The sequence below is a fragment of the Callithrix jacchus genome, chromosome 17 (assembly GCF_049354715.1).
Source record: "Callithrix jacchus isolate 240 chromosome 17, calJac240_pri, whole genome shotgun sequence".
Taxonomy (NCBI): Eukaryota; Metazoa; Chordata; class Mammalia; order Primates; family Cebidae; genus Callithrix; species Callithrix jacchus.
Genome location: NC_133518.1, coordinates 11,491,253 through 11,510,335, shown reverse-complemented (window position 1 = coordinate 11,510,335; position 19,083 = coordinate 11,491,253). Strand labels below are relative to the sequence as shown.

General features: G+C 34.5%; 1 protein-coding gene across 14 annotated transcripts in view; it reads left to right on the top strand.

The window, feature by feature from the left end:
• NAALADL2 (N-acetylated alpha-linked acidic dipeptidase like 2) overlaps window positions 1-19,083 on the top strand; it is a 1,449,120-nt gene that overhangs the window by 1,083,846 nt on the left and 346,191 nt on the right. For all 14 annotated transcript variants that reach the window (XM_054246909.2, XM_054246903.2, XM_054246907.2 and 11 more), the window contains 2 exons: window positions 14,127-14,219; window positions 17,330-17,535. In XM_054246909.2, coding sequence (XP_054102884.1) covers window positions 14,127-14,219; window positions 17,330-17,535 — 299 coding nt within the window. The remainder of the gene's footprint in view (window positions 1-14,126; window positions 14,220-17,329; window positions 17,536-19,083) is intronic.

The following is a 19,083-nucleotide window of genomic DNA, read 5'->3' as shown; positions in this document are numbered from 1 at the left end:
TACCTTCCTCCTTTGTTTCAGCTATTTATGTTTGGTTTTTACTTACTTGCAACCAAAAGCTATCTAACTGATACAGACCGTAACACTTAAACTAAACAAATGAAATAAATGCCTTCATACATGAAACAGTCTCAGCAAACAGAAGTGCACAGCAGAGCATTTATATGGACATCACTGAGAGAACTAAAACCGAAAGTATGAGGAATGGAAAAAGAATCAAGAGAAAAGTTATTGCCTAAATAATTTGCATTGATTAGATAATTGGATACTGACTCCATTTCATTTCAAATGGTCTTTTTATATATAGGCCTGACTCATTCATTCAACATATTGTCAGTCTTTGTCTTTGAGGTTCAGTCAAAACATGGAAAACTTAATTTTCACATAGCAACCTCAGCTTTTAAAATTTATGACTACAGTGATTAAATGGGAAGAAGAAACGTTAAGATCCATTATAATTTAGGGTGAAATATAAATAAATCAAGTTAAAAATAAACATCTTAATATGTTTGATGATTCACTTATTTTTGAAAACATAACAGTTTCCATGTTGCTGAAAACATATCATCAGTGATGACAAAATTTTACATAAATAAATTTGCAGGATGTGTCTTCAAGTGGATATACTGTATATTTTTGTCTATTATTTCCTTATTTAAAATTCTGTATATTTTTTGATGAAAATTACTTGATTATTAAAATGACATAATGTCTAACTGATAATTTCATGTATAATTTTTACATATTTCTGATGCATTTTGAAAATCTATATTCCCAAAGTGTTAGTAGTTACTTGAACCAATGCATTTCTTAAGTACAAATTTAAAAACATGCATTGAACATATTATCTGCAAGTTGTATTAACACAAATATTTATTGACTTTTCAGGAATCATCTTTTAACAGGAAATGTTAGTACAATTGAATGCAACATTATGTATTCTTTTTTTATATACTATACTTTAAGTACTGGGGTACATGTGCAGATCCTGCAGGATTGTTACATAGGTATATACATGATGGTTTGCTGCATCCATTCCCCTGTCATCTACATTAATTATTTATCCTAATATTAGCCCTCCCCAATCCCCCCATCCTCTCTTATCCCTCCCCTAGATCCCCACCCCATTACAGGCCCCGGTGTGTGATGTTACACCCCTTCCCTGTGTCCATGTGCTCTCATTGTTCAACACCCATTTATGAGTGAGAACATGTGGTATTTGGTTTTCTGTTCTTGTGTCAGTTTGCTGAGAATGATGGTTTCCAGCTTCATCAATGTCCCTGCAAGGGATGAACTCATCCTTTTTTATGGCTGCATAGTATTCCATGGTGTATATGTGCCATATTTTCTTTATTCAGTCTATCATTGATGGGAATTTGGGTTGGTTCCAGGTGTTTGCTATTGTAAACAATGCTGTAGTGAACATATGTGTGCCTGTGTCTGTATAATGGAACAATTTATAATCCTTTCAGTATATACCCAGTAGTGGGATTGCTGGGTCAAATGTATTTCTGTTTCTAGCTCCTTGAGGAATTGCCACACTGTCTTCCATAATGGTTGAACTAATTTTTACTCCAGATTAAAAAATCTGGAGACAACAGATGCTGGAGAGGATGTGGAGAAAAAGTGTTCCTTTTTCTCCACATCCTCTCCAGCATCTGTTGTCTCCAGATTTTTTAATGATCGCCATTCTGTCATAAGAGGGTATCTCAATGTGGTTTTGATTTGCATTTCTCTAATGACCAGTGATGATGAGTATTTTTTTATATGCTTCTTGGCCACATAAATGTCTTCTTTTGAAAAATGTCTGTTCATATTTTTTGCCCACTTTTTGATGGTTTTTTTTTCTTATAAATTTGTTTATTCTTTGTAGATTCTTACTAGTCCTTTGTTAGATGGGTAGATTGTGAAAATGTTTTCCAATTTTGTTGGTTGTCAGTTCACTCTAATAATTGTTTCTTTTGCTGTGCAGAAGCTCTTTAGTTTAATTAGATCCCATTTTTCTATTTTGGCTTTTGTTGCCATTGCTTTTGGTGTTTTAGTCATGAAGTCCTTGCCTATGCCTATGTCCTGAATGGTATTGCCTAGGTTTTCTTCTACGGTTTTTATGGTGTTAGGTCTTATGTTTAAATCTTTAATCCATCTGGAGTTAATTTTTATATAAGGTGTAAGGAAGGGATCCAGTTTCAGCTTTCGGCACATGGCTAGCCAGTTTTCCCAGCACCATTTATTAAACAGGGAATCCATTCCCCATTGTTTTTTTCAATCAGGTTTGACAAAGATCAGATGGTTGTAAATATGTGGTGTTACTCAGAATTGCTACATGTTAGAAGATCCAGTACATTATGCTACTCTGGTTAAAGATGTCTTAAAATTCTCTCTCTCTCTCTCTCTCTTCTCTCTCTCTCCCTCTCCCTCTCTCTCTCTCTCTCTCTCTCCGTCCCTCTCTCTCTCTCTCTCTCTCCCCCTCTCTCTCTCTCCCTCCCTCTCTCTCCCCCTCTCTCTCTCTCTCCCTCCCTCTCTCTCTTCCCCCTCTCTCTTTCTCTCTCTCTCTCTCTCTCTCTCTCTCTCTCTCTCTCTCTCTCGCTGTGTCTCTCTTTCTCTCCCTCTGTCCACCTACCTAGCAATTTATCGTTTATCTTGGTAGACAGTGGAGTAGTACGATCTAATATTACATGGCTTCCTTTAAGTTCCAGCATAACAAATGAGAAACCTTTTTGGCCACAACAGAACAAAGTGTTTTTTTTAGTAGGCCTTAAAAGAAAAAAAAGAAAGGAAAACTAAAAACTTGTTTCTGAGCAGAGTGGGCTTTATTAATGTTGATTAGGTTTTTCCAATCAACATAGCAGAACATCTTCAGAGGAAATGGGGAAAATTTTAATTTGTGCAGACAACTTCTGTATAACATGCGTATAGCTATGATGACTACTCTGTATCTGAATAACTCAGAGAGCTAGAACTCTTTAGGAGGGACTGATATGTGTGGAGACAAATGCAAGACCAACTATCATCAAGCAGGTAGTTGCATAGTGAACCTAGGAGTGAGGTAGAGGCTGATAACAGAGTAGTCTGTAGAACTGAAGATCAACATGCATGAGCTGCAAGTCTGAAGTCCTTGGACAAAAGGAAAAAGAGCTTCAGAATTCACTTTGAAGGACTGTTCATCAGGGATCTTAAACGGAGTGAGCGTAGGTGGGAAACCTATTGTCCAAAGTCCACAGAAAGTAGAGTCAATTCTCTGTTTCCTGGGGAGTGCAGGTTGGGCTTACCAAAGGTGACACGGATCTGACATTCACCCAGAACTTCTCAAGTTTCCAGGGTTCTGTCTCAACGGTTTTGATTTTAGAAGTGATTCAGCTGGGAAGCAGCCTAGAGTTTTTGTTTGTTTGCTAAAAGACCTAAAGACAACCTGAGATGTATGCTTCAAAGCAATTACTTTAAAAAACATTTTCTAGTTTTTCTATATTTCTCAACAATGTTTTTACAGGTTCTAATATTCTTAACATATAAGTTTTCAAATGCCTGACACCTTTTACAAATTAAAGAAATTCCAACTAAACTTTGGAGTTTATATGTGTGATAACATCCATTAGAGCACACCCTATCTTTATATTTTTATGTTATGGGCCAATATTGTCATTTACTAAACAAAAACTGCCATAGATTTATCACTGCCTTTCTGTTTTTATATTCTTCTATTCCTTTCGTGCATCTAATATTTCTCTCTATTATTCTATTCAGTATTATCCAAATATGTCTTGCCTGTGTCTCTAAGTTGTAAAGGCCCATTACCCTCTAAATTCTTAAGGCTCAGTGTAAGTGCCATATTCTCCACCAGATGCCCTTTAGGGTTTCATTCAAGTGAGACGTAGTCTTTCTTTATGACTCTCATGCATTTGGCACCTTCATGCTGTGTGGTATTATGATATGATATGATATTCTGAAGCAGAAGAATGTCACATGTTATTTCCTCTTTACTTTATAATTCAATTATTTGAGGTTTTCTTTATGGTTCACGATATTATCAGTGTTGTGTGAGTATTTGAAAAGAATGTATGCTGTGTAATTGTCCATTGTATACATGTTCACTTAGACTAAGTTATTTGATCAGGTTGTTCAAATATTCTATATATTAATCATGTTAAAATCTGCTACTGTGAATATAAATTTGTCCATTTTACCTTACAGTGAGTATTCATTTTTTATATTTTGAGATTTTTTTTAGGCATTTATAAACTCAAATATATCATCTCTTCCAGGATAGCTGAACCAATTATTACATAAAGTGATATTCCCTATGTGTAGTAATGGTTGTTTTAAGTTTGAGTAGGCCTGATATTAAGTTTACAACACAATTTTTATTAGTATCTTGCTTTTTTTTTGTTTTTTTGCTTTCAACCTTCTTGTCTCTTTCCCTTTTATATATGTCTCATTAACAGCAAATAATTTCCAATTTAAATGCAATCTGATCATCTTTTAATAACATTTGGTACATTTCATTTAATGTGATTAATATGTATTTAGGCTTATAGTTTTCATCCTAATTAGGGTTTCTTCTTTGAATCACATATTGTTTTCCTTTAGTTTTATTTTTTCTTTAGCTTGAGATTTTTTCCATTAAATTTTTCCCTCTCCTATTTAGAAGTTATAAATACATTTTGTATTCTTTTATAATTTAAGAAATTACAACTTCTTAGAGATCCCTTGGACCTGCTCTGCTTAGTGTCAGGTAACTTTCTTTGCAGTCTCTTGTGAGGGAGTGGGGAAGTTCAGAACTTTAGGATTCCTATTTTATAGAGGAGGAACCACTTTCTTTATCCCAATTTGGGCAAGCCCAGGACGTTGTCAGGCCCCAGTGTGTGATGTTCCCCTACCAGTGTTGTAATTGCGCAAGCCCAGGACGTTGTCAGGCCCCAGTGTGTGATGTTCCCCTACCTGTGTTGTAATTGCGCAAGCCCAGGACGTTGTCAGGCCCCAGTGTGTGATGTTCCCCTACCTGTGTTGTCTTCTGACCTTTGCATCCCATGAGACCATCAATATTAAAGGCTTTTCTGGGCTTACCAAATTCCCTCAGATTGAAGAGAGCCTCATGGTTTTATTTACCTGAGTTCCTATCACAACTTAAATTTTGATATAATAATTTCTTAACTTCTTGCTAATTCTTTAATGCTGTTGATAAGATTTGTTTTGTATTTTATTTGGCATTATAAGTTATTATCAGTGGGCGGATTAATCTGATATCCTAGCGTACCATATTCCTAGTAAAGAAAATCTCTTCCTGTCCATCCATTTATTTTCTGGCAACAAATATGGACTCAGAAAATTATGTAGAGTGATTGACATGTAAATCAGGTTTTCATCAGGAAAGAAAGGATGCACTCAGGATGTGCAATTTAAGAGAATTTAATCAAGTGCTTATACACGTGGTGTGGACAGGGAAAGCAAAACAGAAAAGGGACACTGTTGCTACTGCCTCTAAACCAGGTCTAGTCATTGCTACTACCTGTAAACCTGAAAGGGCAAGAATAGAGAGCAGTTGAAGAAACTGCCAAGTACTGTAGCTATAGGAGAAGACTGTGGCTTTCAGTCAAGTAGAGTTGTCACTGCTGTAGAGTGGACAGCCAGGGAGGGACTGGAGAATAAATACTCCAGTCTTTCACTTAATCCAACTTGCTCATCTCTTGCTGATGCTTTCTAATGGGTAAAGTACACCCGAGGCCAAAGAATAAAAGAACCAGGTAGATGTAGTTCATAGAGAGGTCTTTCTCCCGAGGTAGAGGTTAATGAAGGGTGGCCAATAGATCTGAATGGACAAATAGAGAATATACAGCAAAGATAATGCTTCAGATGATTAGTCTTCTGACTAATTTTATGATTTATGATTTGTGGAACTGTTTGGTCGACAATGAGAAAAAATTAATTGTCAAGTTTTACATTTCTAAGGGATACAAAGAGAGTAAAAGTTATTTTTTCTGGGATTCGTATTCTTTAAAGGTTTTCCTATTTAGATACTTTCACTAAATATAAAGAATATAATTTAATTCAATGTTATTGTTTTTCCAAAAGTATGGAAGCTCACATGAGTACTTGCACATTTGGTGATGGCATGGAATCTAGAAGCAGTTTATATTCAGATTTTCAGGCAAATGGATGACATTTAGGAATGATATCTGCAGATTACAGCATCTCAATCATGAAAACTGTGCCTCTAAAACAGATTCTAGTCCCCATGAGGATCAGGAAAATTGAAAAAAAAAAAAAAAAAGAACAATGTGGACCTCTAATCCTAGAAGTTATTTTCTAGAGCCAGTTCAGCCAGAAAGAAACTCAAGTAGAAATAATGGGACAAATATTCAATTAAACTTAGAGACTCTAGAAGAACTATATGCCTAGGAAACTAACAAAAGTTTAATTGTTGGACTTGGAGTTAGCAGCAAGTGTTTTTCTTCAGATTTCTCTGAGTTTGGAATTTTTTTCTAGATATTTGGTATAACTTTCACAATACAGGTGGAAATGAAGCTTTGTTAGTTATCACGGAAGAAGAAGATTGGGTACCAATTAATCTGATTCTTAATAATTGCTACAAAAATGCAAGACGGAATCCTCTCTGGACCGTGTAATTGGCAATAGTTATTTTTCTCTGCACAGGATGAAATTAAGGGATAGACAGAGGCAGCTATTTCATGTCTCTTAGCTCTGACACCCCTCACCCTATTTGAATACAAATGTTCTCTGAGTGGTACACATTTTTATATTGTGAAATCTTTTAAACTTCATTTGTCATAATTAAAGCTGTCATCAAACTTTACCTGAAAGGCAGAAATTGGTAAATGTGAGCTGGAAATGTAATTTTTAACTTGCAATACATACACACACACACACACACAGCAACTTTTTGAGTAATTAACTGCTCCTAAATATTCTCTAGGACTTTCAAATTACAGTCTTCAACCATGAAATTTTTTTTAATCCTGAAATAAATTTACAGAGAAGTAAAAAAAAAAAAATTTATTCTTAAGTATCTTACAAACATAGTTAGTGAATGTCTGAATTAGCTCACAAACAATGACATACTCCTACACAGATGACAGGACCATCACAATCAGGAATTAATCATTCATACAATACTACCATGCATTCCACAGATTCAATTCAACATTTTCCAATTTTCCCAGTAACATTCTAAATTACAAAAAGATCCAAAGTAGGAACATCTGTTGCACCAAGTTGTCAAGTCCTGCGTTTCCTTCAACCTGGAACAGTTTCTGTCTTTTCTTGACTTCTTTGGCTTTGCTACCTTTGAAGATTCCATACTAATTATCCACAGAATTGTCTCCCCCACTCAATCTGGGTCTATCTGATATTTTCTCATGGGGATATTCAGGCTCTGAATCTTTAACAGTAGTACTATAGAAGTGAGAGTATGTTTTTCCCATTGCATTTTGTGAGCTGGTTCATGATATTATCATATAATTAATTAATTCCCTGGTATGTAATCAATTGATGTCATTACTCCCTCTACCATGGATCACACCTTTGCCACTGTCTAATATGGGCTATTCATCTTACATCAAATGTTTTACCTGCTCCTATCACAATGTAGTTAACTTCCTTATTCTACTCGGGCTCTACCAATGTATGTTCTTCAGCTCTTAAAGGCACACGTCCTTCTCACTCTGCTTCAGTTTGTCCCATATCTAGGGATGGGATACTACCTTTGATCACTTGATTAAGGTGGTGGCTACCAGTTCTCCTTATTGAAGTTACTTTCTATATTCTTTTTCTTTTATACTCAATAAGCATAGGAAATCATGTAGTATTGTGCACCAAAGCCCTGCTATCTCTAGCCACTAGTATTTGTGTTCCCTTATGCTTGTTACCCAGTCATTTCTATGGTGACTTGAATTTTTTTTTTAAGAGCATTTCATTCTGTCACTGCAGAGCAGTGGCACCATTATAGCTAACTGCAGCCGTGAACCCTTTGGCTCAAATGATCCTGCCACAGTCTCTGAGTAACTGGGATGAGAGGTACGCACCACAATGTCTGGCTAATTTATTTATTTTGAATTTTGTACAGACAAGGTCTTGCTATGTTGCTCAGGATGATCTCAAACTCTTGGCCTCAAGGGATCCTCTCAAAGCTTAGGATTATAGGCATGAGGCACCACTGCCAGCTGCAATTTTATCATCTTTTCTATACTCATTAGTTAACATTCCACTGTAAAGAAGATATTTCTTTTTTTACTATTTATTTGTTTTTATGTTTCTTTTTTAAATTTATACATGCCAGTATTGAGTCATTACATAATTAGGATTTATATTCATAATAGATTCAATAGATTGTAAACGAGTATTATTTTTATTTTGATACCCAAATTGTGAAATATTAGCCAATAGTAGCAGCTTCAGCTGCGTTCTGTGTCCTTTGACATATACTCATTATTCTTTGTGTATATCCTTAGTTTTTGGCACCATACAATGTACCAAATCATCTTGTACTTTTCCTGTGCCAGCTCTGTTATCAGCCGTTTCTCCAAAGAGTCTAGGTCCTTCGAGTAGAAAATGGCGTCTAGAAAACCAGATCTGGATTCATCCACTGCTATTGAGCATATTCATCCATATGCTTTCTCCATACCACTCAGCGAACAAAACTAGGACAATATATTTTGATGTTATATTTTTATGTAAATATATAAAAATATATCTATACACTCAGATTTATAGCTATATTTACTTTTAAATCTATGTGCATGGGTGTTATGCACACACACAGTTTTGTATATATGTATGTTCTCATGAATATATATAGATATGTATATAATCAACAACATATATGTAGATATGTTCTTGTGGTTTTATATATAAAAATATATAAATTAATATAAATTGATATGTTCTCATTTTTATATATACTATATAATTAAAGTACATTAAATTTTATAATTTAAATATAAATATAATTAAAATAAATTTAAATATATATATAAAACCATGAGAACATATCAATATTAAGTTTTATTTATCTTTTCATGTTTGTAAATCTTTTCTCTAGCAGTTAGATATTGGCTTCTCATTTTACAGAATATATTTACTTAGGTAATTAGATACTTTGCATTTAATCAATTGATGCCATTGCGTCCTTCACGGTGGATCCAGCCCCAGGCACTGCTTCATTCAGGCTATTCACTGTATATCAAATGTTCTGTCTTCCCCTACCACAGTGTGATTAACTTCCTCACGTACCCAGGCTCTAACACTACATGTTATTCCGCTTTTAACTGCAGATGGCCTTCTCTCTTTGCTTTAGTGGCTTATCTCATTGCACTGTTTCCCCTGGCACTTGCTTTCCTCCTCATATAAAGGCCTTCTCACACATAGGTACACATGTACACACACACACACACACACACACACACACACAAACTTAGGCACTGTCTTCACCATCCTGGGCCCTGATATACCATGCTGAACCACAAGCCAAAGTAACTAGGTCCTAAAGTCTATAACCACCATAAAAGAAAATTAGCACAATATATACATATATCACCCAAAGTTACCATATTGGAACACATGGTACAAGAATTTAAAATAAGCATTAAACTCAAAAAGAGAATGAAATGTGTTAGCAATATAAAACAAAAATCAGAAAACATTAAGAAGTGAGAGGAAATAATAGATATGGAAAATAGGAGAGTTGAAAGAAATATAGTAATTGATAGGGTAGGTAGATGATACAGTCATAGAGAGAGATAACTGGAGAATAAATTCAAGAGCTAGGAGATCTGATTGACCTTTTAGATCCAGAGAGGTATAGAAAAGGATAAGTAGAGAAATACAAAATACAACTAAAAGATACAGTGGATTAAAATGGAGTTCTAGAAACAATATTAGAAGAAGGAAAAAATGTAAGAGAAAAAATGGTTGAAAAAGAAATAATAATCTTTCCAGAAAAAAAAAGGAAAAAACACACCTATACATTTTATATATAGAAAAATAAAGAGAAAAATTCTAAAAGTTTCCATGGTGAAAAAGGGTCCAATGTTTCAGGTGCTGCACTAGAAGGAGACAGTCTCTCTAGGTTGTAATTCTATCATCCCTGGGGATTTGGGATAGAAAACGTACCCCAGAGTGCAGGTTTGTTCAAGCCCTTTTACTCCAGTGGATATGGGAAGGCCAGCTAAACCCAATTTCTGTTCCATTATTTAGGCTCCCCTTTTTCACTGTTTGTTCATAATCATACGCATTTTTACCTAAGTTCAATAATTATGTATATCCTTCTGTATTCTGTTCTTTTCACTTATAGTGTATCCATGTTTCTACATATTCTTCGTACATTTTAACAGCTACACAATTTTCTAAGTCATTTCCCTGTTAAGGATGTTTATGTTGTTTTCTGTAATTGCTATTATAGATTATACTGCAGAGAGTTGAATTATTCCTGTAGGATAAATTTCAAAGTACAGGATTGTTATTGTTATTGCTATGAAAAGTAATATTGCCTTACCAATGGGTTGATTAAATTAGCAATGCCAACAGCAGCAGATGAGTCTTTACAGAAAGTTTTTTTAGAGCATGATTTTTCTGATATTTATTACGAAAATTTTAATTGTGATCATGGTACTGATTCTAATGAAGAAAAACAGACTTTATGCATATTTATGTTCAGAGGTGAATATGGAATAATATAAAACAATATGCATCAGGATCAGCACATTTGTGAAGATGTAAATAAAGAGATGAAAAGTAGCTCTTTGCTATATAAATATGTCATTATTTTGACCTGGTCTTTTCCTAGTGATACATAAGGAAGTCCTTCTGTCAGTTGGAAGGATCCAATATAAATATAGCATCCTTCCCGGAGCAAAAGATTATGTTTATTTTCTCCATCCTCTGTGCTTCTTTTAAATAGTTCTAGACTTCAAGATGTAGAAGGCAGAATAAGATAATTTGAAATCTTTCTGTACAAATGTTTAAGATCTCTGAAGGAAATTTAAAAGCAGTTCTCAAAAAATAAACTAAAATATAACCAAATATACAGAAGCAAAAATGAAGACAGAATTAACAATCAGAGAAGTAAGTAAAAGAGTTGCAACACTGTTTCCTAGTTTTGAGAAGTTATGGGTCTTGGTAAAATTAGAATGGGAATATAGCATCCACAGTGGGACAAAAGACATGGTCATGTTCCCATGGAGGCAGGGAGCTAGAAGACCTCTACATCAAACGATGGGTATAGTGTGGGTGTGGGAAGACTAGAGAGAAATAAACCCACCCATAATAGAGGAAAACTTTCTTCTTCCTGAGCTCTGGATGATGAAAAAACATTAAAAATCTCCCTTTAAAAATAAAAAGTCCTGTCTTAGAATGTTCCCTACAATTGTACTATAGAAACTGTGGGCCCAACAATTAGCATGAAAATTGTTCCCATGCCAGAGATGCCTTTGGGATGCCTGGCAAAAGGAAACACAATACTGGGGAAAATGTATCTGAGAAATAACCACCTAGAGAAAGATGGAACAATTATGTTAATATCAAGCAGAGGGAAGCAGGAGATGACTTTAGGAAAAAAGTTGGGGATAGAGTAGAATTATGAGGAATAGTTCATCAGAAACATGTAGTAATTCCAAACTTGTATAAAACTATCAAACTTGTCTAAAATACGTGAAAAAAGTTTTGTAGTATTGCTAGAATAAATTGATAAACTTTATATTATTTTGGGAAACTTTAACATGTTTCAGTAATTAACAGAGCAAACATATAATTTAATTGGTAAGTCTGTAGCCACAATATTTTAAAATTTGACCTACTGGACACATATGTGGAATGCTGCACCCATGAATTTTCCTATTCCAATGCATATTCTTCATAAAATGCTTACTGAAAAATTTAGTTCTCTATATATCAGTTGCAATAGCCTAAAGGGTCACAAAATAAATCTCATCTAATATCAAGGTAGAACACAGACCTTGCTTTTTGTTCATAAATTAAAAATTATATATCAATATCAAAACAGTAATTCACACATTATACACAGTTATTTGAAAATTATTTGAATTAATACAGGTATTATAGAAGAAATTAAAATAGAAGTTTTAAAAATTTAGAATCTGTAGTATAATAAGACCATATATAAAAATTAATATGCTGTAGCCACAGAGAAAATCTGTCGCTTGAATGCATGTGTGTGTATGTATATACATAATGTGTCATTATTGGTCTATCAATCACAACAAACATTCCACAGCAATGCAAGATATTAATAATAGGAGCTTGGGTGAGAGAGAGTATTTGGGAACTGTGTACTTTCTGCTCAGTATTTTTGTAAAACTAAAATGCTCTAAAAAACAACGTCTGTTAATTGAGAACAAACAAAAATGCATAGTACCTAAATTAAAAGCACAGTCCTCAGGCTGTAAGTAGATTTACTCACAGACAGATAAGAAACTCAGGCATTCTCTAAAGGCCTCTTTACTTTTGTTTTGGTTATTATTTTAACGGATTTAGGGTACTGATTTTTCATGTAATTTGTTTGAAAGGGTACATGAGGGAAAGAAGTAACATATTTATTATTACAATTTTTATCTACCAGTAAGAAGTGACATTTGTGGGCCTGCCAGTATAATATGGCTACTTTGCAGTAGCTGCTTTCAAATTTGCTGCAATGCCCTGACACTACCACCTGGCTACTCTTAAACCTCTGTTTTTTGTTTTGTTTTGTTTTGTTTTTGAGGCGGAGTTTCGCTCTTGTTACCCAGTCTGGAGTACAATGGCGCCATCTCGGCTCACCGCAACCTCCGCCTCCTGGGTTCAGGCAATTCTCCTGCCTCAGCCTCCTGAGTAGCTGGGATTACAGGCACGCGCCATCATGCCCAGCTAATTTTTTGTATTTTTAGTAGAGACGGGGTTTCACCATGTTGACCAGGATGGTCTCGATCTCTTGACCTCGTGATCCACCCGCCTCGGCCTCCCAAAGTGCTGGGATCACAGGCTTGAGCCACCGCGCCCGGCCTTAAACCTCTGCTTTAAGTAAAACTTTAAAGACGCTGAGAACCACCTCCCAACCCAGACTTCTCAGGATCTGTCAAATACAGGATTAATACGTTTCACCTCCAGAGACCATGTCAATTCTGTGACTAGAGCCCCTCCTGATTGGTGTCTTTGCCTTATTTGCAAGATTTTGAATATCAAACATAAACAGAAAAATTCAAAGAGGTAGAGCAATTAGTATAGATTTAGAATAGAGGTAAGGACCTACAAACCCCGATACAAATAAAAACTCCAATATACAGCTTTAAGAATCTTTATCCTTTTATGTGTGTAATGCTTTATTTACCATTTTTAAAGTGTTAATAAAACAGTGAGTCATACTGGAAAGGTTATCATCCACGCGATCTTTATCTGAAAATAGAAATGTATTCAATATTCTTTGGAAATGTTTTAATCTATTTTTCCCTTTTTAAAAATATGTGTTGCCCATATCTCCTGAAGTTCTTCTGAATGCTCTCATAATGAACCCCCCATTGCAGCACTGAATGTGAGGTTTAGAAGTGCCTATTTATGGCTCTGAGGTTCAAAGAGGCTAGCAATTGTATCTTAGTCATCAGTGCATAACAAGCACCTAAAATAGAATCTGCACCAAGTACTGAATAAATATTTGTCAAAAAAAGTATAACTTTGGCTATCTGAGAACATTCTATTCTCTGAAATTCTTTTGCTGATGATATTGGATAAATAAATGTTAAGATTTAAAAAATACAATAAAATAGGCCGGGCGCGGTGGCTCAAGCCTGTAATCCCAGCACTTTGGGAGGCCGAGGCGGGTGGATCACGAGTTCAACAAATCGAGACCATCCTGGTCAACATGGTGAGACCCCGTCTCTACTAAAAATACAAAAAAATTAGCTGGGCATGGTGGCGCGTGCCTGTAATCCCAGCTACTCAGGAGGCTGAGGCAGGAGAATTGCCTGAACCCAGGAGGCGGAGGTTGCGGTGAGCCGAGATTGCGCCACTGCACTCCAGCCTGGGTCTGGGTAACGAGCGAAACTCCGTCTCAAAAAAAAAATAAAATAAAAAAATAAAATAAAATAAAATATAAAGAAATAAAAGTCTTTGAATTTTTGTTTTTTCAGAAATAAGAGTCGTCAGCTTGCAAGTTCAGACAGTCACAAAACTGAAAACAGTAACTAACGTTGTTGGATATGTAATGGGCTTGACGTCTCCAGGTAAGTAAGGTTAAATATTTATAATCTACACTTTATATGAAACTTTACAAGGAAATGCTCTGACATAATTTAATATCACACTTAAATATTCTACTTTAAATATAGCAAGAAATTTGTCCCATGCTTAGATTAGATAAATTTGAAACTAAGAAGTAGGTCTTTGTTCTCTTTCCTACCATATCTCTTCAAAAATAAATCTTGGAGAGAGAGAGATGGTGGGGGGGGGGTCTCTCAGGAGGAGATAAAACAAACAGGGTTTAGATTTGCTAAACTGGCATGTTCTACAAAAGCCAAACCTTCATATATATATATATATATATATATATATATATTCACCATAACACCGTTGAAAATTTTATCAAGAAGACATTTTAAAGAATTATTTTTTTTCCTCACTGCAACCTCCGCCTCCCGAGTTCAAGCAATTGTTGTGCCTCAGCCTCTTGAGTAGCTGAGACTCAGGCGCCTGCCACCATGTGTGGTTAATTTTTTTATTTATATTTTTAGTAGAGACAGGGTTTTGCCATGTTAGCCAGGCTGGTCTTCAACTCCTGTCCTCATGTGATCCACCCACTTTGGCCTCCCAAAGTTCTGGAATTACAGGTGTGAGCCAGTGTGCCTGGCCAAGAAAGATTTTAGCTATTAAGTGTTTTTCTTTCCTTTTTTTTTAAAATGAAAATTTGGTCTCCAAATTTAGTTGTCCAGTTTTAATCTAAGTCCCACTCTGTATCCTTGGTCCGTTGCCAAGTTTGTCAAATGTCTGCATGGCTTTAAGTTTTGAATGTGCTTGTAAAAATGGTCCCCTGCAGCTACTTGGGAGTCTGGGGCACGAGGATCCCTTGATCCTGGGAGGCAGAGGTTGCAGTTAGCTGAGATTATGCCACTGCTCTCTAGCCTGGGCAACAGAGCAAGACTGTCTCAAAAAAAAAAAAAAAAAAAGGAACAAAGGAACAAAAAGAAAAGGGAACAAAAAGAAAAGGTCAAAAGGTCACCTGTTAGATTTTTTTTTTTTAAATAATTTTACACCTAGTTAAGAACTACTGATGGAATCCTCAGATGTTATGTAAGCTAAAATGAGTAAAAATAAATGTCATATATTAAGACATTATTAGTGATACTTCCAAACGCATTGTAAAGCTGAATCACATATTACTATGTGATGTGCCTGTTACACAGTGTAGCATGTAACAATCTTTTTATTATACTTTTGCTACTTCTATTGATTTTGAGATATTTACTTAAGTTCTCCTTGGAGAATTATTATTCTCCATGGCTTAGTAAAATTGACCTAGTTGCTAGCTCAGAATTTTAAGATCAAGTTTTATAGCCTCCCAGTTTCTTGCTGGCCAACTCTTTTAAAATTCATGAAAGCCACTTATTTTCTCTGATTTCTTTAGTTACAGTGTTGAACAACCTCTTATCATATTGTCTTTGATATAAGATATAAAGAAATTTGAAATTGTTACTATTGAATTTTAACAAATTTCCATTATAAGGCTCTCAACTGATGCCCTAGAATATTTATCATCATTGATACACTTGCAAGTTGTTACTGGAAAACCTAATTGTACAAATTATACTAGCGTTAGAATGAAGAAAATTCAATCTACAAAATAAGCTCCTAGAATTAAAAATCAATTTTACAATTATTATTCTTCAGTGTAAAATATGCAAACCTTCTCAAATGTTGCTTATTTGAATTTTACAAAAAAAAACCTGACTTTATTTACTTGACTTTTTATTTAATGGCTTTGAACATTAGAAACAATCATCAATTAGCCTTGTTTCTTAGATATGGTTTATTTAGAAGGCAAACAATTCCAAGCAAAACTTTGAGACTTTTATGGGAGGTAAGTGAATAAATTCTTGAGTTTTCAGCATTTACAGACACAGTACGTATGCCATTAATTAAATCTTAATAAAATGTTGGCAGATCAAATCCATTGCCAGTTTCTGTATGGAAAACTAAAATATCTTCATACTGTGGCATTCTCGTAAGGTAGCTTTTTGGTGTTGTAAGTCAAAGGGCGATTTATTTATTGCACACGTGTAAGACCTACTTTGTGGTAGGCATTGTTCAAAGTGGCAGACAAATAGTAACTTCTCAAGCTCAAAACAACTAAATTAAGGATGTGCTATTTGTTTTCCTACCTTAGAGCTGGAAAAAGTAAGGCATTGAAAGTTGAAATAAGCTTTCCAAGGTCACACAACCAGTGACTTGCAAAACTGGATTCAAACACAAACAGGGTGGATTCTGGGTCTGCACAATTTACCATCAAGTAAAATGATGTTCAATGAAGAAAAAATTTTGCACAGATGTATGAGGATAATTGGTCAGATCAATTCAGATATGTTATTAATACCAATAACACTCACTGACAACAAAATCAGAGGAAACTCTCAAGGGACATTTTCAGCTTTATTATTGAAAATATTCAGTAATATACATTGAATAGGCTACTTCCATGTGAAAGGAAGGCTCTCCAATAGTGTATCTAATACATTCTGAATGATTGTATGAAATAAAATGTGTACAATGGCAACTTTTACAACAGTTGAATGACTTTTGATATTGGTGAATTTTATTTTATTTTTTCTTCACAGAAAGGAGAGGGCCTGAAATTATAAGTTGGAAGCTATAATTAATTCCCTATGCAATTAATTTATTGCAGAATCCAGACATGACTACTACATTTTTCATATTTAAAGCTACTGTATAAGTGCTTTCTCAAATGTATTAATAGTTTGTTAATATTTACTGAGCATACATACATTGTTTACGGGGCACATCCCATTCTGATTCCAGAAAATGTTAGATAAGGGTTTCATTGTGGCATGTTTGTATGCTTCATTAATTAATATTCATATTATAAAGGAGAGTAATGTGAAGCTAAGCCTTGGTTTTATAATTGGGTTCAGCAGCTGCCTCTGCTTTTATATACACAGATGTGTGAATTAAGACAGTGGGCAAAAATATTAAAATAGTCTTAATTATTAGAACAATTTTGCTTAATTATTGCTCAGTTGTGCAATAGGATTATGTAAATGTCATTAGATTTATTGTTAAGGTTTACTTTTTTTAAATGGCTCTTGTCCCTTTCTATTTTCAGACCGGTATATCATAGTTGGCAGCCATCATCATACTGCACACAGTTATAATGGACAAGAATGGGCCAGTAGTACTGCAATAATCACAGCGTTTATTCGTGCCTTGATGCCAAAAGTTAAGAGAGGGTGGAGACCAGACCGAACTATTGTTTTCTGTTCTTGGGGAGGAACAGCTTTTGGCAATATTGGCTCATACGAATGGGGAGAGGTAAAATATACATTAATTACAGTGCTTTTCTTAATTTGCTAAAGTAGATGAAGTAAAATTGTGGAAGCCCAGGGCAATAATGTGCTTCTCAACCAAAATGTCATATGAATAGTTTGCTGAGATGGTTTCTAAGAATAAGAGGAAATTAGAGCTAGACCACAGCAAACTACCAATGACCTTCAAATATCTTATCCCTGTTGTTACCAGACTTACAAACCCTGATGCGATCTAACCCATCACAGTGTTTACCTGATTATGTATTTCTCCTTAGAAGACAGGTTGACAGGCACTGGACAAAAAAAGGGCCAGATGATGCATATTTTCTTTCTTTTTCTACACTTTCTAGGAGTTATCTGGAATTAGGGAACAATCTCCTATACTAAATGTTTATTACCTTAGCGTTATATTTTATCTAAACACTATGGATATTGAATGTAAAATAGCAGTTACTTTCCTTCCTTCCTCACTCCACTTTTTCCTCCTTGTACCACTCCCCCCTTCACCCTTATCTCTCTACCTTTTGTTTCCTACCTGCCTATCTGTGGCTTACTGACCTCCCTAACCTCTTTAGGAAACCTGTATCCAAATGAAACCTAGCATACAATGAGGTACAGTTAGAATACAACTGGAATATTGGAGAGTTTTAAGTCTCAAATGCTTCTGACAGGTCTGTGTCTCATAAATGCACTGTATTTTAATGGAATATGATAACCGATAACTGGATCAACAGAAATTCTATTAACTTTTGTGATTTGTTTTAAAAATAAGATTCAAAAGACATACGTAGACCAAATATGTACACCAGTAAAATAGACAATTTTACTAGGAAAGTAAAATAATATAATTTTGTAGTTTTTTCCACTACTTTAGCTTTGAGAAGAAAAATTTAATAAGAAATTATTTTGCTACATTTTTATTTTTAATTATGCAAAAAAGATAAGATATATGAAATCAAAGAAAATATTTAAAAAGTTATAGAAAAGAAAATAGCAAGTATTTTTAATTTGAAGGAAAGAAAAGACTTAAAGATGAGAAAATTTTTTCAGTGTAAAATTCATCAAGATTCACACATTGCAAATTGGAATGCTTTTCTGTATGCAAATGAGTGGTGTGAATGTTTAAGCCATATTCAAAATGAATGAATTCAAATGAAAAAATGTCATTGCTTAAAGAATATTTTTAAGTTGATAAGTTTGTAAGTAAGCTGGAAATAAATAGCCAAACCAAAGTCTCAAACGCATATTCCAAATTTCTTTAAAGATTGGTGAACAAGTTAAAGAACAATTTAGGGAAAATATTTGTAATCTACAGCATTATTAGTAAATCAGAAAAAAATGAAATTAATGTTTTAAATTTCCTGTAACAATAAAGCACATATTTTTAAAATGTCTCAAAGATTCTTTTCGAGTTTTAAAGATGCATTTTACTATATCAAAATGTATTTTAGGTCTCTTATATACCTATCTAGTAACTTACACAATTAATTTATGTTAATTCTAAATTAATATGTATATTTCTGAACTATGTTTTTGAGTAGTCTTGTCAAAC